This window comes from Oculina patagonica, chromosome 7 (genome assembly GCF_052425735.1).
Source record: "Oculina patagonica isolate OP01 chromosome 7, crgOcupat, whole genome shotgun sequence".
Lineage (NCBI taxonomy): Eukaryota > Metazoa > Cnidaria > Anthozoa > Scleractinia > Oculinidae > Oculina > Oculina patagonica.
In genome coordinates this window covers 4,063,701-4,078,280 of record NC_135764.1, presented here as the reverse complement: position 1 = coordinate 4,078,280, position 14,580 = coordinate 4,063,701, and the positions used below count along the sequence as shown (strand labels likewise).

The window sequence follows — 14,580 nt, the reverse complement described above, 5'->3', positions numbered from 1 at the left end:
TGACGCCATAAAAAAAATTTCTCTATTAAAACCAAGAACTCGCTACCTGAAGCGTAGCTTTAGTTACAATGGTGCTTTTCTATACAACAATATTCTGAGGAACTACGCACCGCAAACTGCTTAGAGCTCTTTAAGAGAAGCGTAAATAGACTGTTTACTGCATCGGACTCCCACGCGGCAAATACGTAAACCAGTTTAATAGCTCAGTTTATAAAGAATTGTTTATGTATTTGAGTTCGCAGAGAGAAAATGGTTTAGATCAGGCAAGATTGACATTTGCTTTCATTACTTCTCTTACCTTTAAGTTTCCTGGCCCAGCAACAATCGAGTATCAAAAAAATCACCAGAATGAGCAACACGCGCTTCATCTTGTTATTTTTTTACCTTGTGAAAGAAAAATCGAGAAATCCATAAATCATTCAACAGGGGTATAGTGCGTGGTTCGGCCGGATAGGGAATTAAGCGGAACACGGCTGTATCCAGCCTTACTCCCACCCCCTTGGCTATTTTTTTTCTATTTACTGCACTTATCAAAAAGCCCCAAAATCATTCTATGACATGCAACATCGTGAATAAAGCGTATGTAAAAATTATCATACTTTAGTAAGTCTTAGTTTGAATTATAGTATTGTAAGCTTTATATATAATGTCATTATTATTTTTATGGCAATGTAAGTAAAGCATCAGTGTAATTCAATTTGTGCAATTTTTGTGATGTAAGTTTCTTTTCTTGTAGTTTCTTTCTTTCTTTTTTATAGCATTGTAAGTAGTTTTTTTTTCTTTTTGTAGGCGTTTTAAGTAGTTTTTTCTGTTCGTAAGCAATAAATAGAATTTAAAAAAAGTCTTTGTTTGAAAACTGGCAGCCTCATTGGTCCTATATCCCTTCAATTCGACGATCGCAAAACATAAAAACTCTTTAGTAGCGCATAAATGATAAGCACGTCTCCCACAATTAATTTGAGCCCTTTGAGGGCTTAAGACATCGTGCAAGGTTTTACACATGACAAATTTCTTCATTGCATTAGTAAAACAGGCTTTAAAACACAAGGCTATCTTTTACTTTTTAGTGAACATTATACCGTCATTTGTAAGACTAAAAGTACAAACTGTACTGATTCGTGAATCTTTTTGGAGTTTGAAATAAACCGCACAAACCCGCGATCTCCCGAGAAATATGGGCGAGACCTGCTACTAGTTAGAGCATCAATATGGGGAAAAAAGCTAATGATAATTGCGATAAAAGTCAGGAATCCAAAATAAGCTGCCAAAAAGAAGTCACGAAAGCTTTTATACAGTTGTTTTTCGAATTATTAATTAGGCACGATGAAAAAAACTGAAGCAAGAAAAGGAAGTCGTAACAGAGGATGAAAGTCCCTTACCTTTCGGGAGATGTCGGCACTGCAAGGTCAAAGCTAAGGAGTTTCTGATTTGTTTGTCTTATCTCAACTTGAAAGATATTCCACCTATTGAAAAATTCATTTGACATGCACCAACGAGTACAACAACAATTAAATTAGCATTTCTTTATTTGTTTTCTCCCAACCATCAAATTAGTTAGCCTCTCTTAGGTTAAGCTACTAAAGCGAAACGCAATAATCGTCAAGTCGAGTATTTTGTTTGTTCATTTACTGTTTGAGTTTTTCACGATATCTAACACAACTTTAATGAAGGGAATTTTTTCTCTTAATTTTGCACCTCCTCAAATAAACGTCAGCGAATACCTCCTTCATCTACGCCCACAAGCAGCAGCAATAGAAATGAGTTAAAGACACTGCCGTTATCTACTTCCACTATCAATCATTCGGCCCCCTTTAGATTTTGCCAGTTGAGCGAATCGTAATAACTTCAACTGAGTAGTTTGGCTGTACATCACACGATATTCATTGTTTGAACCTTACGCCATCGAACAGAACTTTTTCCAAAACACGTTTTCCGTTATATTGCATTTTAAATTGGTATGCACTGAAGACTACAATTGATTATCTTTTGGTTTAGTCATTTGTTAAGCCCACATGTCCCCAGTGAGAAAAACAACTTCAGTTAATACTAGCAACTTTATTTAGCTTATGGATCCGGGATCATTCGTGATTGCCTTTCAACTGAATTGAAAAGTGCGGTGGCCTAATGGTTAGTGCACTGGACTCCGGATCGAGCGGCCCAGGTTCGAGCCCTGGCCAGGATCACTTAGTTGTGTTCTTAGGCAAGAAACTTTACTCTTACAGTGCCTCTCTCCACCCAGGTGTATAAATGGGTAACAGCGAATTTACTGCTGGGGGGTAACATTGCGATGAACTAGCATCCCCAACCAGGGGGAGTAAAAATACACCGATTCGCCTCATGCTACTATAAAACCGGGATGAGCTCCGGCCTGATGTGCCACTACGCTCGGACAGAGACTATACTTTCAACTGAATCACTTAAATTTATGTAAACATCTAGTGAGCGGTGGCATGGCATATAAAAACCGAACCTTGAATTATCGTTCGCAATTGGTTTATCGCTTTTTTAATAACAAATAATAACCTTTCATAATACGCAAAGTCCTTAAAAGGACTTTGCGTGTTATGAAAGGACTAACACGAAACAAATTCTCTCATTTAAGTCTTCCCAATGGTAAATAAATCACGAAAGGCAAAAATACCTTACTGTTTAAAACTAGTTTAAAACAAAATGAATGCGTCAATCTTTCTTGTGCGCTTGAAATAACTAGGGACACACGAATTTGAGCTTTTCTGAGGAATGTGAATGAGGACCACTCCTAGTTGGAGAACGGATGCAGGACAAAAATCAAGACAAGAAAAATAAAGCCGCCAAGAGTCCCACGAAAAGTTAAACACGCTTGTTTGCTGGATTCATTGATTGGGCACCTTGCAAAACTAAAGTAAAGAAAGCAAGTCTTACAGATAGCCACTTACCTTTTGCGAGATATCGCCACTGCAAGGTCAAACGAACAAAACGAGTTACTTTGCTTGATTCGCTTGTCTTATCTCAACTTCAAAACATTCTTGCTATTGATCCATTCGACATGCACCAACAAGTGAAAAACCACTAAATTAGCATTTCATTGTTTGTTTTCTCTCAAGCACCAAGTGAGTTAGCCTCCCTAAGGCAAGTTTTGGGTAAAAAGCGAAATATAATCAAGTTGAGTAGTTTTACTATTCATAACGAAATTCATTGTTTGGGCCCCTCACGCAATCTAACAGGACTTCAATGGAGGAATTTCTCTTGATTTTCACCTCCTCAAATAAACGTAGATCAGCGAATACTTCCTACAGATAGATGGCTTGCATTTACGCTCAGAGAGCTGTATTCTAGAGCTATAAATGGGATCTAGGCCGACATGCATCAGTGAGATTTTAAACAACTTATTGGCACTCCCATTATCTTCTACTTCGGCTGTCACATTAAAGCCTCCTTTTGGTTTAGCTAGTAGAGCGAAACTTTCAAGATAAGTAGTCTGATTGTTTATAACGGCAATCATTGTTTGCGCCCCTCACGCTATCTAACGCTGGTCCTTATAAAAAAAAAATTGCATTTTTTTCAGTTCCTTAAATAATGTGTACCGGTCAATATTTGTATTAAGATAACTTGGTAATCGGAGAGAAAACAGAAACTGTTTTGTTTACAGGAGATATGTAAGGATGACTAAATGAACTTATAATTGTCTAGGCTCAGTGATTTCCTATAAAGAAATATATTAATTCCTTCACGTGTGACAAAGGGTACATGACTTTGAAACACTGCTCCCATTATGCTCGGTAGGAAAGAAGGCGCCAGTGATTATCGTTTGAAAGTCATTATTGTTACAGTCGACAGTTTACGTGATCCAAGCCGATATGCACCAGTGAGAAAAACAACTTAATGGTATCCCATTATCCTCTGTTTTAACAATACAGGTTATCTTCTTTATCCTCTTTAAGGCCGCAGTGAAAACTCTTTTGTGTGGAGGGGGGGGGGGGGGGCAGGGGGACGGGAGCCTGAGAGAATAGGCACGCGAGGTGTACGGGCGGCTTGGGCGGCAGGATTCCCAAGGTGCATGGCGGGAATTTCGCAACGAGAGGCGAGAATAGCGAAGCGCGCGAGTGACGTCACGACTCAGACAAACAAACCAAAATGGCGGTCTATTTTCCCAAAACACTTTCTAAAGCAGTCGGTATTACTAAAACACTTACATATAAAAAAAACTTCGCCTAGATTCCTTCTATTTCTCTCAGAACACGCTGATCTTTGTTAAGCCTTGTGGCGGATATATTCATTTGCATTCTATTTTTAGACCCCGCGCGCTTCGGCTTCACCTATTACTTAAGGTTTTTTCCTTCTGGTCACACGACTTGTCAAAAATGCATGATCGTGATTTAATCTGTTGAAGAACTCTTTAATGGAACTAAAAGTTTAATCGTATGATATCCAAAAATAACGGTTAGAAAATTTAAGAAGCACCCCCTTAAATTTTTTTCTGAAGTCGATGCAGTACATTTATAAATTGTTTAATTTCAACTTGTTGTTTTCTTCCTATTTTTTCTGCTTCTACCAAACGTTGAGTAAACAGTTCGAACAAAATGATCGTTTCTGAAAGCTGACATTTAGTGGTAATAAATTATGGTATTGGGGTATAAACTAGGTTCTCCTGCTTTACTTCTCCCAGACATGATACTATAACAGGGTTATAATATCAGACCACTACCACTTAAGTTTTTTGTTCCAAATGCGGCGCTTATTCGAGGGCGGCGCTTATTCGAGTAAATACGGTAATTTCATTGAGTGGTTTGATCACAACGTGAAAAGGCACAACACTTGTAGACATTTACGACATTGTAATGTCACATAATTTTTTATTTATATTATGCCATTATCACCACTTTTATTCCCGTTAATACTACTACATTAAACTGGTTCAATTAACAGAACAAAATATAATGTAAAAAAATAAATTTAAGTTACACAGGCCTGCCATTCAGGTATGCTGTTAAGAAATGGTTCACATACTTTGAACCACTTAAGTGTCATAACCAAGTTAAGGAATGGATAACATTTTAGTGTGCAAGTCAAAGGAAGGCTGGGTTAGGACTCCCTAATCTTAGTGCCCTATAGCTAGGAGAGACTGGGCACAATTTTAGCCTGCTAGAAAGTCCAGGAGAGACTGGGCACCTTCTTAATGTCCTAGGATGCCTAGGGAAGACATGGCACCTTCTCAGTTTGCAAAAAAAGTCAGCAGGAGATAAGGCACCATCTTAGTGTGCTAGATAGTGCATGATAGACTAGGCATCCTCGTAATGCCCTACGATGCCCGAGGGCCACTTGGCACCTTCTCAGTGTGGACAAAATGTCCAGGACAGATAAGGCACCATTTTAGTGCACTAGAAAGTCTAGAAGAGGCTGGGCACTTTCTTAGTGCACAAAACATGTCTGGGGAGATTGGGCACCATCTTAGTGCGCTAGAAGTCTAAAGAGACTGGGCACCTTCTCAATGCCCACAAAATGTCCAGGAAAGATTAGGCACCATCTTAGTGCGCTAGAAAGTCTTGAAGAGGGGGCACCTTCTTAGTGCGCACAAAATGTCCAGGAAATATTAGGCACCATCTTAGTGCGCTAGAAAGTCTAGAAGAGACTGGGCACCTTCTCAGTGCACACAACATGTCCAGGAAATATTAGGCACCATCTTAGTGCGCTAGAAAGTCTAGAAGAGACTGGGCACCTTCTTAGTGCGCAAAACATGTCCAGGAAATATTAGGCACCATCTTAGTGCGCTAGAAGGTCTAGAAGAGACTGGGCACCTTCTTAGTGCGCACAACATGTCCAGGAAATATTAGGCACCATCTTAGTGCGCTAGAAAGTCTAGAAGAGACTGGGCACCTTCTTAGTGCACAAAACATGTCCAGGAAATATTAGGCACCATCTTAGTGCGCTAGAAAGTTTAGAAGAGACTGGGCACCTTCTTAGTGCGCACAACATGTCCAGGAAATATTAGGCACCATCTTAGTGCGCTAGAAGGTCTAGAAGAGATTGGGCACCTTCTTGGTGCGCACAAATTTTTTGGGAAGATCGGTCACCATCTCAGTGAGGTAGAACATCTGGGGGTGACTAGGTACCTTCTCAGTATTGTTACTTATTATCCACTTGTAAACTTTTTCTTACCGGTAAATAGAATATCTTGTATTGTTGAAGGGTAGTCAACAGTGTCTGTTGTAGTCTAGCCCTGTGGCTAGCAGAGATGCTGAACTTGGGGGGGGGGGGGGGGCACTGTTCTCAAGTAAAAAGAAACAGGGAGGTGCAAAGGAAGCTGAAGTTATTTAACACCAAAAAAGTACTCATGTGATAAATCACCAACCGCTTAGGGCCGATTTTAAACTTCAACAACAAAAAATATCACAGCCGCAGGGCAAAACTTCCTCCTAAACCCCTAACCATCTAAAAAATTACAGCCAAAAAATTAATTTTGATCTCTCAAATTTGCCAATTTCATAACCCCAAACAATCCTTTGCACCTCCTCAATAATCTTAATTTACATTTTGTAAAGCACCTTACAACTTTTGGTAAGGCGCTATATAAATTTATTTATTTATTTTTATTATTAATTATTATCATTATTACCCCAGCTGGTTGTTTGTCCGCCAAAGGGAATTTCTGGTTCATCAGTGCACCAAAAGCTTTAGAGATAACTGAGATTTAGCACTTTATATGGACTCCAAAGATACCGTAAACTATTATTATTGATGCTTTATGTACCAGCGTGCAAAGAAAGTCCTGTGCGATAGCTTGTCAGCTAGAGGATTTCCTGCCCACTAGTCAATTTTATCCCCCACCTGCCCCCAGGCAAGATATAATTTCTTAGACTTTTTAGTTGGTAGATGAAGCAGCTACGCTCGCACTTGTAAACAGGGGAAAAGCTGGAAAAATACATTTTCTTTGCACCTTGTATAGACATACCACTTCCAGATATCTTAATTTTCTGCTAATCTTAAGTTTTAAACTGATTTTTCTGTTTCTACCCAAACAACCATCTTGGAGCCAGTCCCTGGACTCAGGCAAGCTTCAGATTAATTTACTTAATGCTAAATAATTTAATCATTCTTTGTCATTTATCAAGGAAACATGCTCCTCCTCTGTATTGATTCTTCTGAATGCTGCATTTGTCACCACAAACATAACGATGCCAGCTAGAACGACAAGTACAACACCCAATGTATTTCCAAGTTGTGCTTGAGCTGGTAGCCCTGAATAAGAATTGCTGCAAATTAAAGTAAAAAGTTTTTACATACAGTAAAAAACCTGCGAGTAAGAACCTTATAGAGCGGTTTTCCAATGAGTGTCGAAAGTAAATTGCGTTTGCTTTGGTTTTGAATTACTACGCTCAGTGATTGGCTTTAAAATCTCGCGCCACTTTCTCAGCCAATCAGAACTAAAACCAAAACCAATCGTGACTCGCTTGCGCACGTTTTACCGCGCTTCGTGCCGGTTACATGTATTTGCTTCGAGTTTTGACTGGTTCACTGGATTGTCTGTGTCTTTTGTGATTGGCCGAAGTAATTACTGACATTGGTTTTGGTTTTACAACACTCAATTGAAAACTGCTCTATTTCCAGGTTAGCCTAAACAGCTTCTTACATAAACGGTAATTAACACAATTTTTTTAGGCTACTTAGGTTCTTAATAGGTTCTTTTTTTCTAAAGAAAAATTTACGTTATTGCTAATAAGACTTTTAGTTGTATTCCGCCTATTCCTTGTATAGAATTTGCATACCAAATAAGTGTTAATAAATGTAATCAAAGAGCTCTTCGAGCCACGACTGAATTTTTTGCCAAGTTTAAAAGTTTAGTTTTCATTCCTAGAAAATTTATGAGCAGCAAGTTGATTCAAACATTCCTTTGATGCACATGATAACAGATAAACGGCGGAATGTCGATTACATTGATATAAGATATTTTCGTCTCACGTGACTAAGTATGTCTAAGTAGCACAGTCGGGTAAGCAACTGACTGTGGATCGAAAGGTCGCGAGTTCGAGTCCCAGAGGAGAGAGTTATTTTCTTTTTTCCTTTTTTTTTCCTTTTTTTAACCCATAGCACTAAAATGGTTTGTTTATTATATCGCTCCGTAGGCATGCATCGCAGAATAATTTACATGTAGGCTGTTAAGTAATAACGCTGTAAAAAAATATATAATAGACTGATTCAGGTACAAATGTATAAATATTGTGCTGTTTCATCTGAAAAGCTTTTCCTTTTCTTGGGAACAAGCAGCCACGCACTCGATTTTAGCCAACGCTCTGGTTTCTAGATAGATCCATTGCTTATGAAGCTTATGTGAAACCCGATTTAGTTTTCGAATGCTCCTACATTCGACTACATGTACTACGCTAGCTCGAAAGATAGACACGAAAGTCATCGATCAATTAATGCAGATTACTGGCTCTCAATGTACACTTTTTTGGCGGTCGATTACTTAATTCTTCACGTAATTGTCAGCCATATTTTGTTTCTTTGCTTCTGGTTTTTCTTGTAAACCCCTTTAAATTTAAAAGACCGCCTTTATACGCCGCTTTTATACGGCCGCCTTGCTACACTATTTCTACAAGTATATCTGCTGGTCAGCGGAGTTGCAATGAGAAGTCTACAGATGATGGAACGACCAACCATGCGAGTGCCACTGGGCTAGCTACAATACTCCTGAATAAATTCAGTCGTAAAAATGAAGCACTTACAATTCAGAACAAAACCTCATGTACATGTACAGTATTGTCTTGTCCAAACTTATTTTCCCAAAAGTAAACATTTTTAATCAATTTTAGAAAATAAGAACCTGTTTCCTAATTTTAGGCTATAAAGAAATGGGGTGTAATTTGCAAACTTTAGCCTAACAGGTTCTCACAAATAAAGGTACATTTTGTAGTCTGATGTTAGGCCATTTTTGTCTCCTAATTACTACTCATAAAATTCTGTTGTCATTACCGTACCCAACTGCATCAAGCTAGCCTACCATCACAGAAAACGTTACTTCCGGACTTTATTAATAAAATTATCTATAAATACAAAATAGAGAAAATAATGTAATGACTTATTTCGCTTATTACCCTATTCTCTTCCCCTTCCCTGCCCACACCATTGTAATTGTAACATTTCTTTATTTTGGCTTCATTTAAGTAAAGTAATTAATCAATAAGTTAATTTAAGTAATGCATTGTAACTCGAGTAATTATATTAGTTAATTTCAATTCTTTGTAGAGGGAGCGCACAGACATTTATTTTTTTTTTCTCTTTCTTTTTCTTATTTGTTATTTGTTAATCGTATTTATGTAGCGCCTTTGTTGTAAATAAAGTATTCATTAAATGCAAAAAAAAACACAGAAAACATTACATCTTAACTAGCCACTGTGATATTTAAAAATGCACTTACGAAAAGAAAAGTTTTTCATTGATCCCCATGAGACAGGTGCCAATAGCCATCATGAAAATAAACACTCCAAAGAAAACATGTACTTTCAGATATGACGTACGAAGACCATCAGGCAGCTTGGGAAACAGAAAGCTCACAAAACCAAACAAAAGCTGGAAAGAAATGGAAACCAAACTTTAAAATGGCCAGGTCATATGAGTCTCAATCTTCAGGGGCTGCATAGGTTAGGGGCTCATCAATACAGTGTTGTCATTTTTTGCATCTCTGTTTCTCTGGCATATAAACCATTGAATATGGGGTTAGCATATGCATACCGTGTGTATGTACTGGATGGGATGCTGGTGTAAATGCAGGTAAATTAGGGAAATGGTCAAAACTATTGTACTCAGACAGGACACTTCACTCTGCAAAAAGACAGGTGCTCTCTTCATGTACCCCCAGCCCCCACTCTATCAGGAGTAGAAACTAAGAAAAAGATTCAAACCTCCTAGTGCCATTTCTCCAGCAATACAGTCTTCATGCACACCAAATATGAAAGTCTTAACTCAATTTTTGAAGCTAATAAATTTTGTCCATTTGGCTAATCAGACAGGTGGTATCTTGCATAACCCCCTACCCCTTACAAGGTGGGTCCTCGCTGAGTACACTTGTTATGACCACTTCTCTTATATTCATGTATGTGTAATCTAGAGCTAATAGGCACTTTGCACAACCTGGTTACATGGTACAAAATCAGCCATGCCGGGACACAAAACACACAGCGGGACATTAGGGCCTATTAGCTGAACTTCTTAAGATACAGTAGAACCCCAGCAACTTGAACTGGGATAACAAACTCTCCGCTAACCCGAACTAAGTCCCATTTCCCTTGGATTTAACCCCACTTTTCAGTCATTTTTACTTGGTTAACTCAAACTCGGACAATTCAGATTCCCCGCTAACTCGAACTAACTTTCGTTTCTCTTGATCAAAATTTGGGTACAATTTGCCCCGATAACACAAATTCACTGAAATATCCCAATAGCTCTTCTTGTCGTGTAATCGGATTTGGATGTAAAAACTAACATTACAGTAATATGATTTTAATTAGTGCAATGAACATGCAGATCATGTATTTCAGGGTCATTTTCCGATGCATTCATTTTTACAGTAAATTTACACTGTACTGTATACTGAAGTGCTAAAAATATGTAAACTATCAATTATTTATATGGAAAATTAAATATTCAATCGACCCCGCTAACTCGAGGTTCTACTACTGTAAGTGTATTTTGTATGTTATTTCATTTCTTCTATTGAAATCATGTATAAAAAACTGACAATATTTAAAGTGTATATGACATGAAAAATATTTCCTGCTTATTTGAAAGGCCTTTCAAAATTCAGTAGAATGACGTTTTTCTTTTTGAAATATCTTTTTTCGTTTCAGAGATATTGACGTTTTTGTATTATGCAAATTAGATCAGTGATGACGTCATAACAATTGACTCTAAAAAATGGTAAAATACTGAATAAACAATATCTCTAAAACTATTAAAGCAGTGTTCTTGAAACTTGGCACCACAAATGTGCATCACAAAAGAAACAAAATGTCACTCTTAGGACTGTTGCCATGACAACAGTTTTGCCGCTGGTGCTGTCTCAATAAAAACTGAAATTCCCAGTTTTTGTCTTAACCAAGAACCATCTAGCGCAGGCAAACCGATGGTGGGAATTAAGGCAATATGGGAACTATGTCTGTTCTAAGCAGGACCCTTTGTCTCACTTTAGAGGTCAGATATGGGGATATTTGTCTTTTTGACAGAGAGAGACTGGAGCTGAAAGTGTTGCTATGGCAACAATACTAAGGGTGTCATTTTGTTCGTGTTGTGATGCACATTTGTGGCGCCAAGTTTCAAGAACACTGCTTCAATATTTCCAGAGATATTTTTTATTAAGTATTTTACCATTTTTTAGAGTCAAATCTTATGACGTCATCACTGATCTAATTTGCATAATACAAAAACGTCAATATCTCTGAAACGAAAAAAGATATTTCGAAAAGAAAAACGCCATTCTTCTGTATTTCAAAAGGCCTTTCAAATAAGCAGAAAATATTTTTCATGTCATATACACTTTAACAGTCAACATTGCTGACTGACCTGACAAGCAAACAGAATGACTGTAGACAGACCACACCAGCTATGTAGGCTGTAGAGGTTAGGATATTTATTATGGTTGTGGAAATCAAACACTGCTTTTAATCCCCAAACTGCAATCGCAAAGGCAACCAGCTGAAGACCAAAGTGAACCAGCTTGACAAAGAACTTGTTCTCGTGTCGGAACACTCTGTATACAATCATGGCTGCAAACAAGGTAGTAAATTGGTACTTATAATAACTATCCAAATTCTCTTGTTATCATTGGAGGGGTTAAAATGGTCCTTGAAAAATGATGAGTAGGGAACTGGCAAATTTAGGCAAGTCTTGAAATCTCAGCATCACTAACTAGTGTCTTGGAATCTCAAGCTCACAAAAAATAAATTTTAAGCTGGTCTCAAAATCTCGAATTTTGACATTAAAAGTCTCTGAGTCTCCCAAGACAAGTAAAAGTTTATTCTGCCTTTCTAATGCCCCACTACAAGCCCGTTTTCTGTTATCAAATTTCCCCATCCCAGGGAAAATTAAAAATTAAACAGATAACTGTTTTATCTGTGTAGCTTCTTATGCTCATAAAATCCTGTCTGCATACCAGCTTTATAAATAGACCACACAGTTTTTTCCTCTATTCTATAATCAATACATAGAAGATAACCAACACACAGAAGATAATTGGTCTGCTAAGATTATAAACCCACATGCCTTAACTAGGACGCATAACCAGAAATTAAGTGTCCGTTCAAATTCCCCACCCCCTATGAAGTTGGATCAAATTCCCCACCCCCCGGAAAGACTTCAGTTATCAAATTGCCTTCCCCCTGGGAAAGCAAAGGCGTCAAATGCCAGGAAGAAGAAGCACGCAACATTGCAGCATTGCTACCCCCTTGGAAGGTGTCATGTGTGCAAGGCAGTGGAATATGATGGTTTGAGCAAGTGAATTCCCTGTTTTTCAAGAAACAGAAAATTGCCCTTGGTTAAACTGTGTCAATAACCCATCTAATTATATAGCTGTCAGTAAATCCTATATTGTCAGCACAGCTATTTTTCCTTAATTTCTGAGAACTGTCCAATTTGGGATTAAATTTGGATAGTTTCAATTAGGACTTTCAGGTAAAATGCACAAACTGTCCAATTTAAGAAAAATTGGACAGTTTTTTCTCAGCCAATCAAATCGAAGAAAAAACAACATGTGACGGATATTAGCCAATAAGCACAAAGCATAGCGTCAGCCCTGTAAACTTGTCGCATTGTTAGTCGACAATGGCGGAATTCAGAGGCAAGTTTGCTACGTTTTTTCATTCTTTTTTAGCTTTTCAGCAATAGAAACATGCAATAAAGAGAAATTTTCTACGTTGTCAGAAGAGGAGCTAGCTACACTAAGAAGCAAAAACCAAGAGCAAAACATCTCAAATAGTACAAAACTTGGGTGAACATAAGTGCAGCGAAGCGAAGCAAGAAATCTGTAAGATATTCATAGCCATGAGCTAGATGCAATTCTTTGTCGTTTTTTTTTTGCTGAAATTTGAAAAGAAAAGACGGCGATGAAGTACGAATGATTCAAGAAGATGTTAGGCTCTTCGGACACTTTGCGTACAACTTTCATTGATTGATGCAGTGTTTTCACTCACTTTGTAGTAAGCTTCGCAAACTCAGGTGAATAAAATTGCACTGTTTTGTTTAAGTTTGATTTGTGAAGACAATGCTTTGAGTGAGTTGCATGTGCTGTGTTATGCCTACTATTGTTGATTGCTTTTCCCGTTCTGGACATAAGTTTATATGCTGGATTGACTGACTACAAGCTATATAATTAATATGTAACCAGACTACATGCTTGTCCAATTTGGAAATAATTAGATTCAAAAAATTCCTCTGACAGCCAAATTGGACTCGGCCTACGGCCTCGTCCAATTTTGGCTGCCCTCGGAATTTTTTTCATCAAATTATTTCCAAATTGGACAGCATGTAGTCCAATTACGTATACAAATTGCGTGTGTGTCATACAATGCGTCATACAACAGGTAATGAGTTTATTATACAAAGAAAACCCACAAGAAAACACAAACGGGATACTCATGGTCTCGTGATCATAAGAAAACATTGCATCACTTTCCCGCTCCAAAAGAATGCATAAATAGTTAGCCTTATTTATACTCTCTTACCAATATTTTTAGTTTCTCATTTTTTTTTTCAGAAAAAAAAAATACATATATATTTTCACTCTTTTGTTAATTTTTATTATAATTGTGTACGCATTTAATAGCATTAAAGATGGGAATAAATTATTACAAATGCTAACTAAATTTAGCTGTCCTTTTGTAAAGCTTCGAATAAGCTCAATAATAAATAAAATATATTCTGGGGCCAGTATCAAAACAAGTTGAAACCAAACATTTGAAGTTGTTTATTCTTAATCGAGTTTACAGGGTTTCTGTGCTGTACTTTTGCAGAGTATTTTTGTGATGAATCAAAATCTCCGAAGAGCAATTATCGAATAAATGGCGCGAAGCTAAAACCGGTTCTCGGCGCCATTGTCGAACTATATAAAAGAAATATTTCAAAATCTTACCTTCGCTGTAAAGAAATACCATACTTATAACCATACAGAGAGGATGGTAGTTAAATTCGTGGTCTGTCCCGTCCCAAGCGAATCCTCCAAGATATTTCCCCATCCATATGCCAGTGAGAACCATCGCCAAAATACCGAGAATTTGAATGGCGCCCACACACACGATGAATACAACCGGTGAGCCCATGTCTCGGTCTAAATGGGGTGCCATGGCCGAAAATTTTGCGGTTTATAACTGATATAGAAGCAGTTGCGTTTGTTTGGATATCAAATTCAACTTACTCACGACAGAAAGACCACCTTTTGTCGCGGCGGGCGGGAGTTGCCGATTCTTGTTCAATGTTCATTAGAAAAACATGCACCTGACATCTTCGAGTCAAACTTGCCCTTTCTGGGGAGGACTAAGTAACTGTTGTTATGATCGATCCTTGCTATTTTTTCTCAATGGAATTTAGAATTTTACCTTTCTAGAATGGAGTAGA

The 14,580-nt window shown here is 37.8% G+C and overlaps 2 protein-coding genes across 2 annotated transcripts in view; both read right to left on the bottom strand.

Moving 5' to 3' along the window:
- Positions 1-2,940, bottom strand: part of LOC144660227 (uncharacterized) — a 34,933-nt gene extending 31,993 nt beyond the window's left edge. The window contains exon 1 of the mRNA XM_078520829.1: positions 2,916-2,940. The gene's annotated coding sequence lies outside the window, so the exon portion shown is untranslated. The remainder of the gene's footprint in view (positions 1-2,915) is intronic.
- A 1,854-nt stretch (positions 2,941-4,794) lies between these two features.
- LOC144660213 (transmembrane ascorbate-dependent reductase CYB561-like) lies at positions 4,795-14,558 on the bottom strand. The gene is made up of 4 exons (XM_078520813.1): positions 14,099-14,558; positions 11,536-11,738; positions 9,395-9,546; positions 4,795-7,229 (listed from the first exon to the last, which is right to left on the bottom strand). The coding sequence occupies exons 1-4, from the start codon at positions 14,307-14,309 to the stop codon at positions 7,067-7,069; spliced, it is 729 nt and encodes a 242-aa protein (XP_078376939.1). The 5' UTR covers positions 14,310-14,558; the 3' UTR covers positions 4,795-7,066.
- Positions 14,559-14,580: the final 22 nt, after the last annotated feature.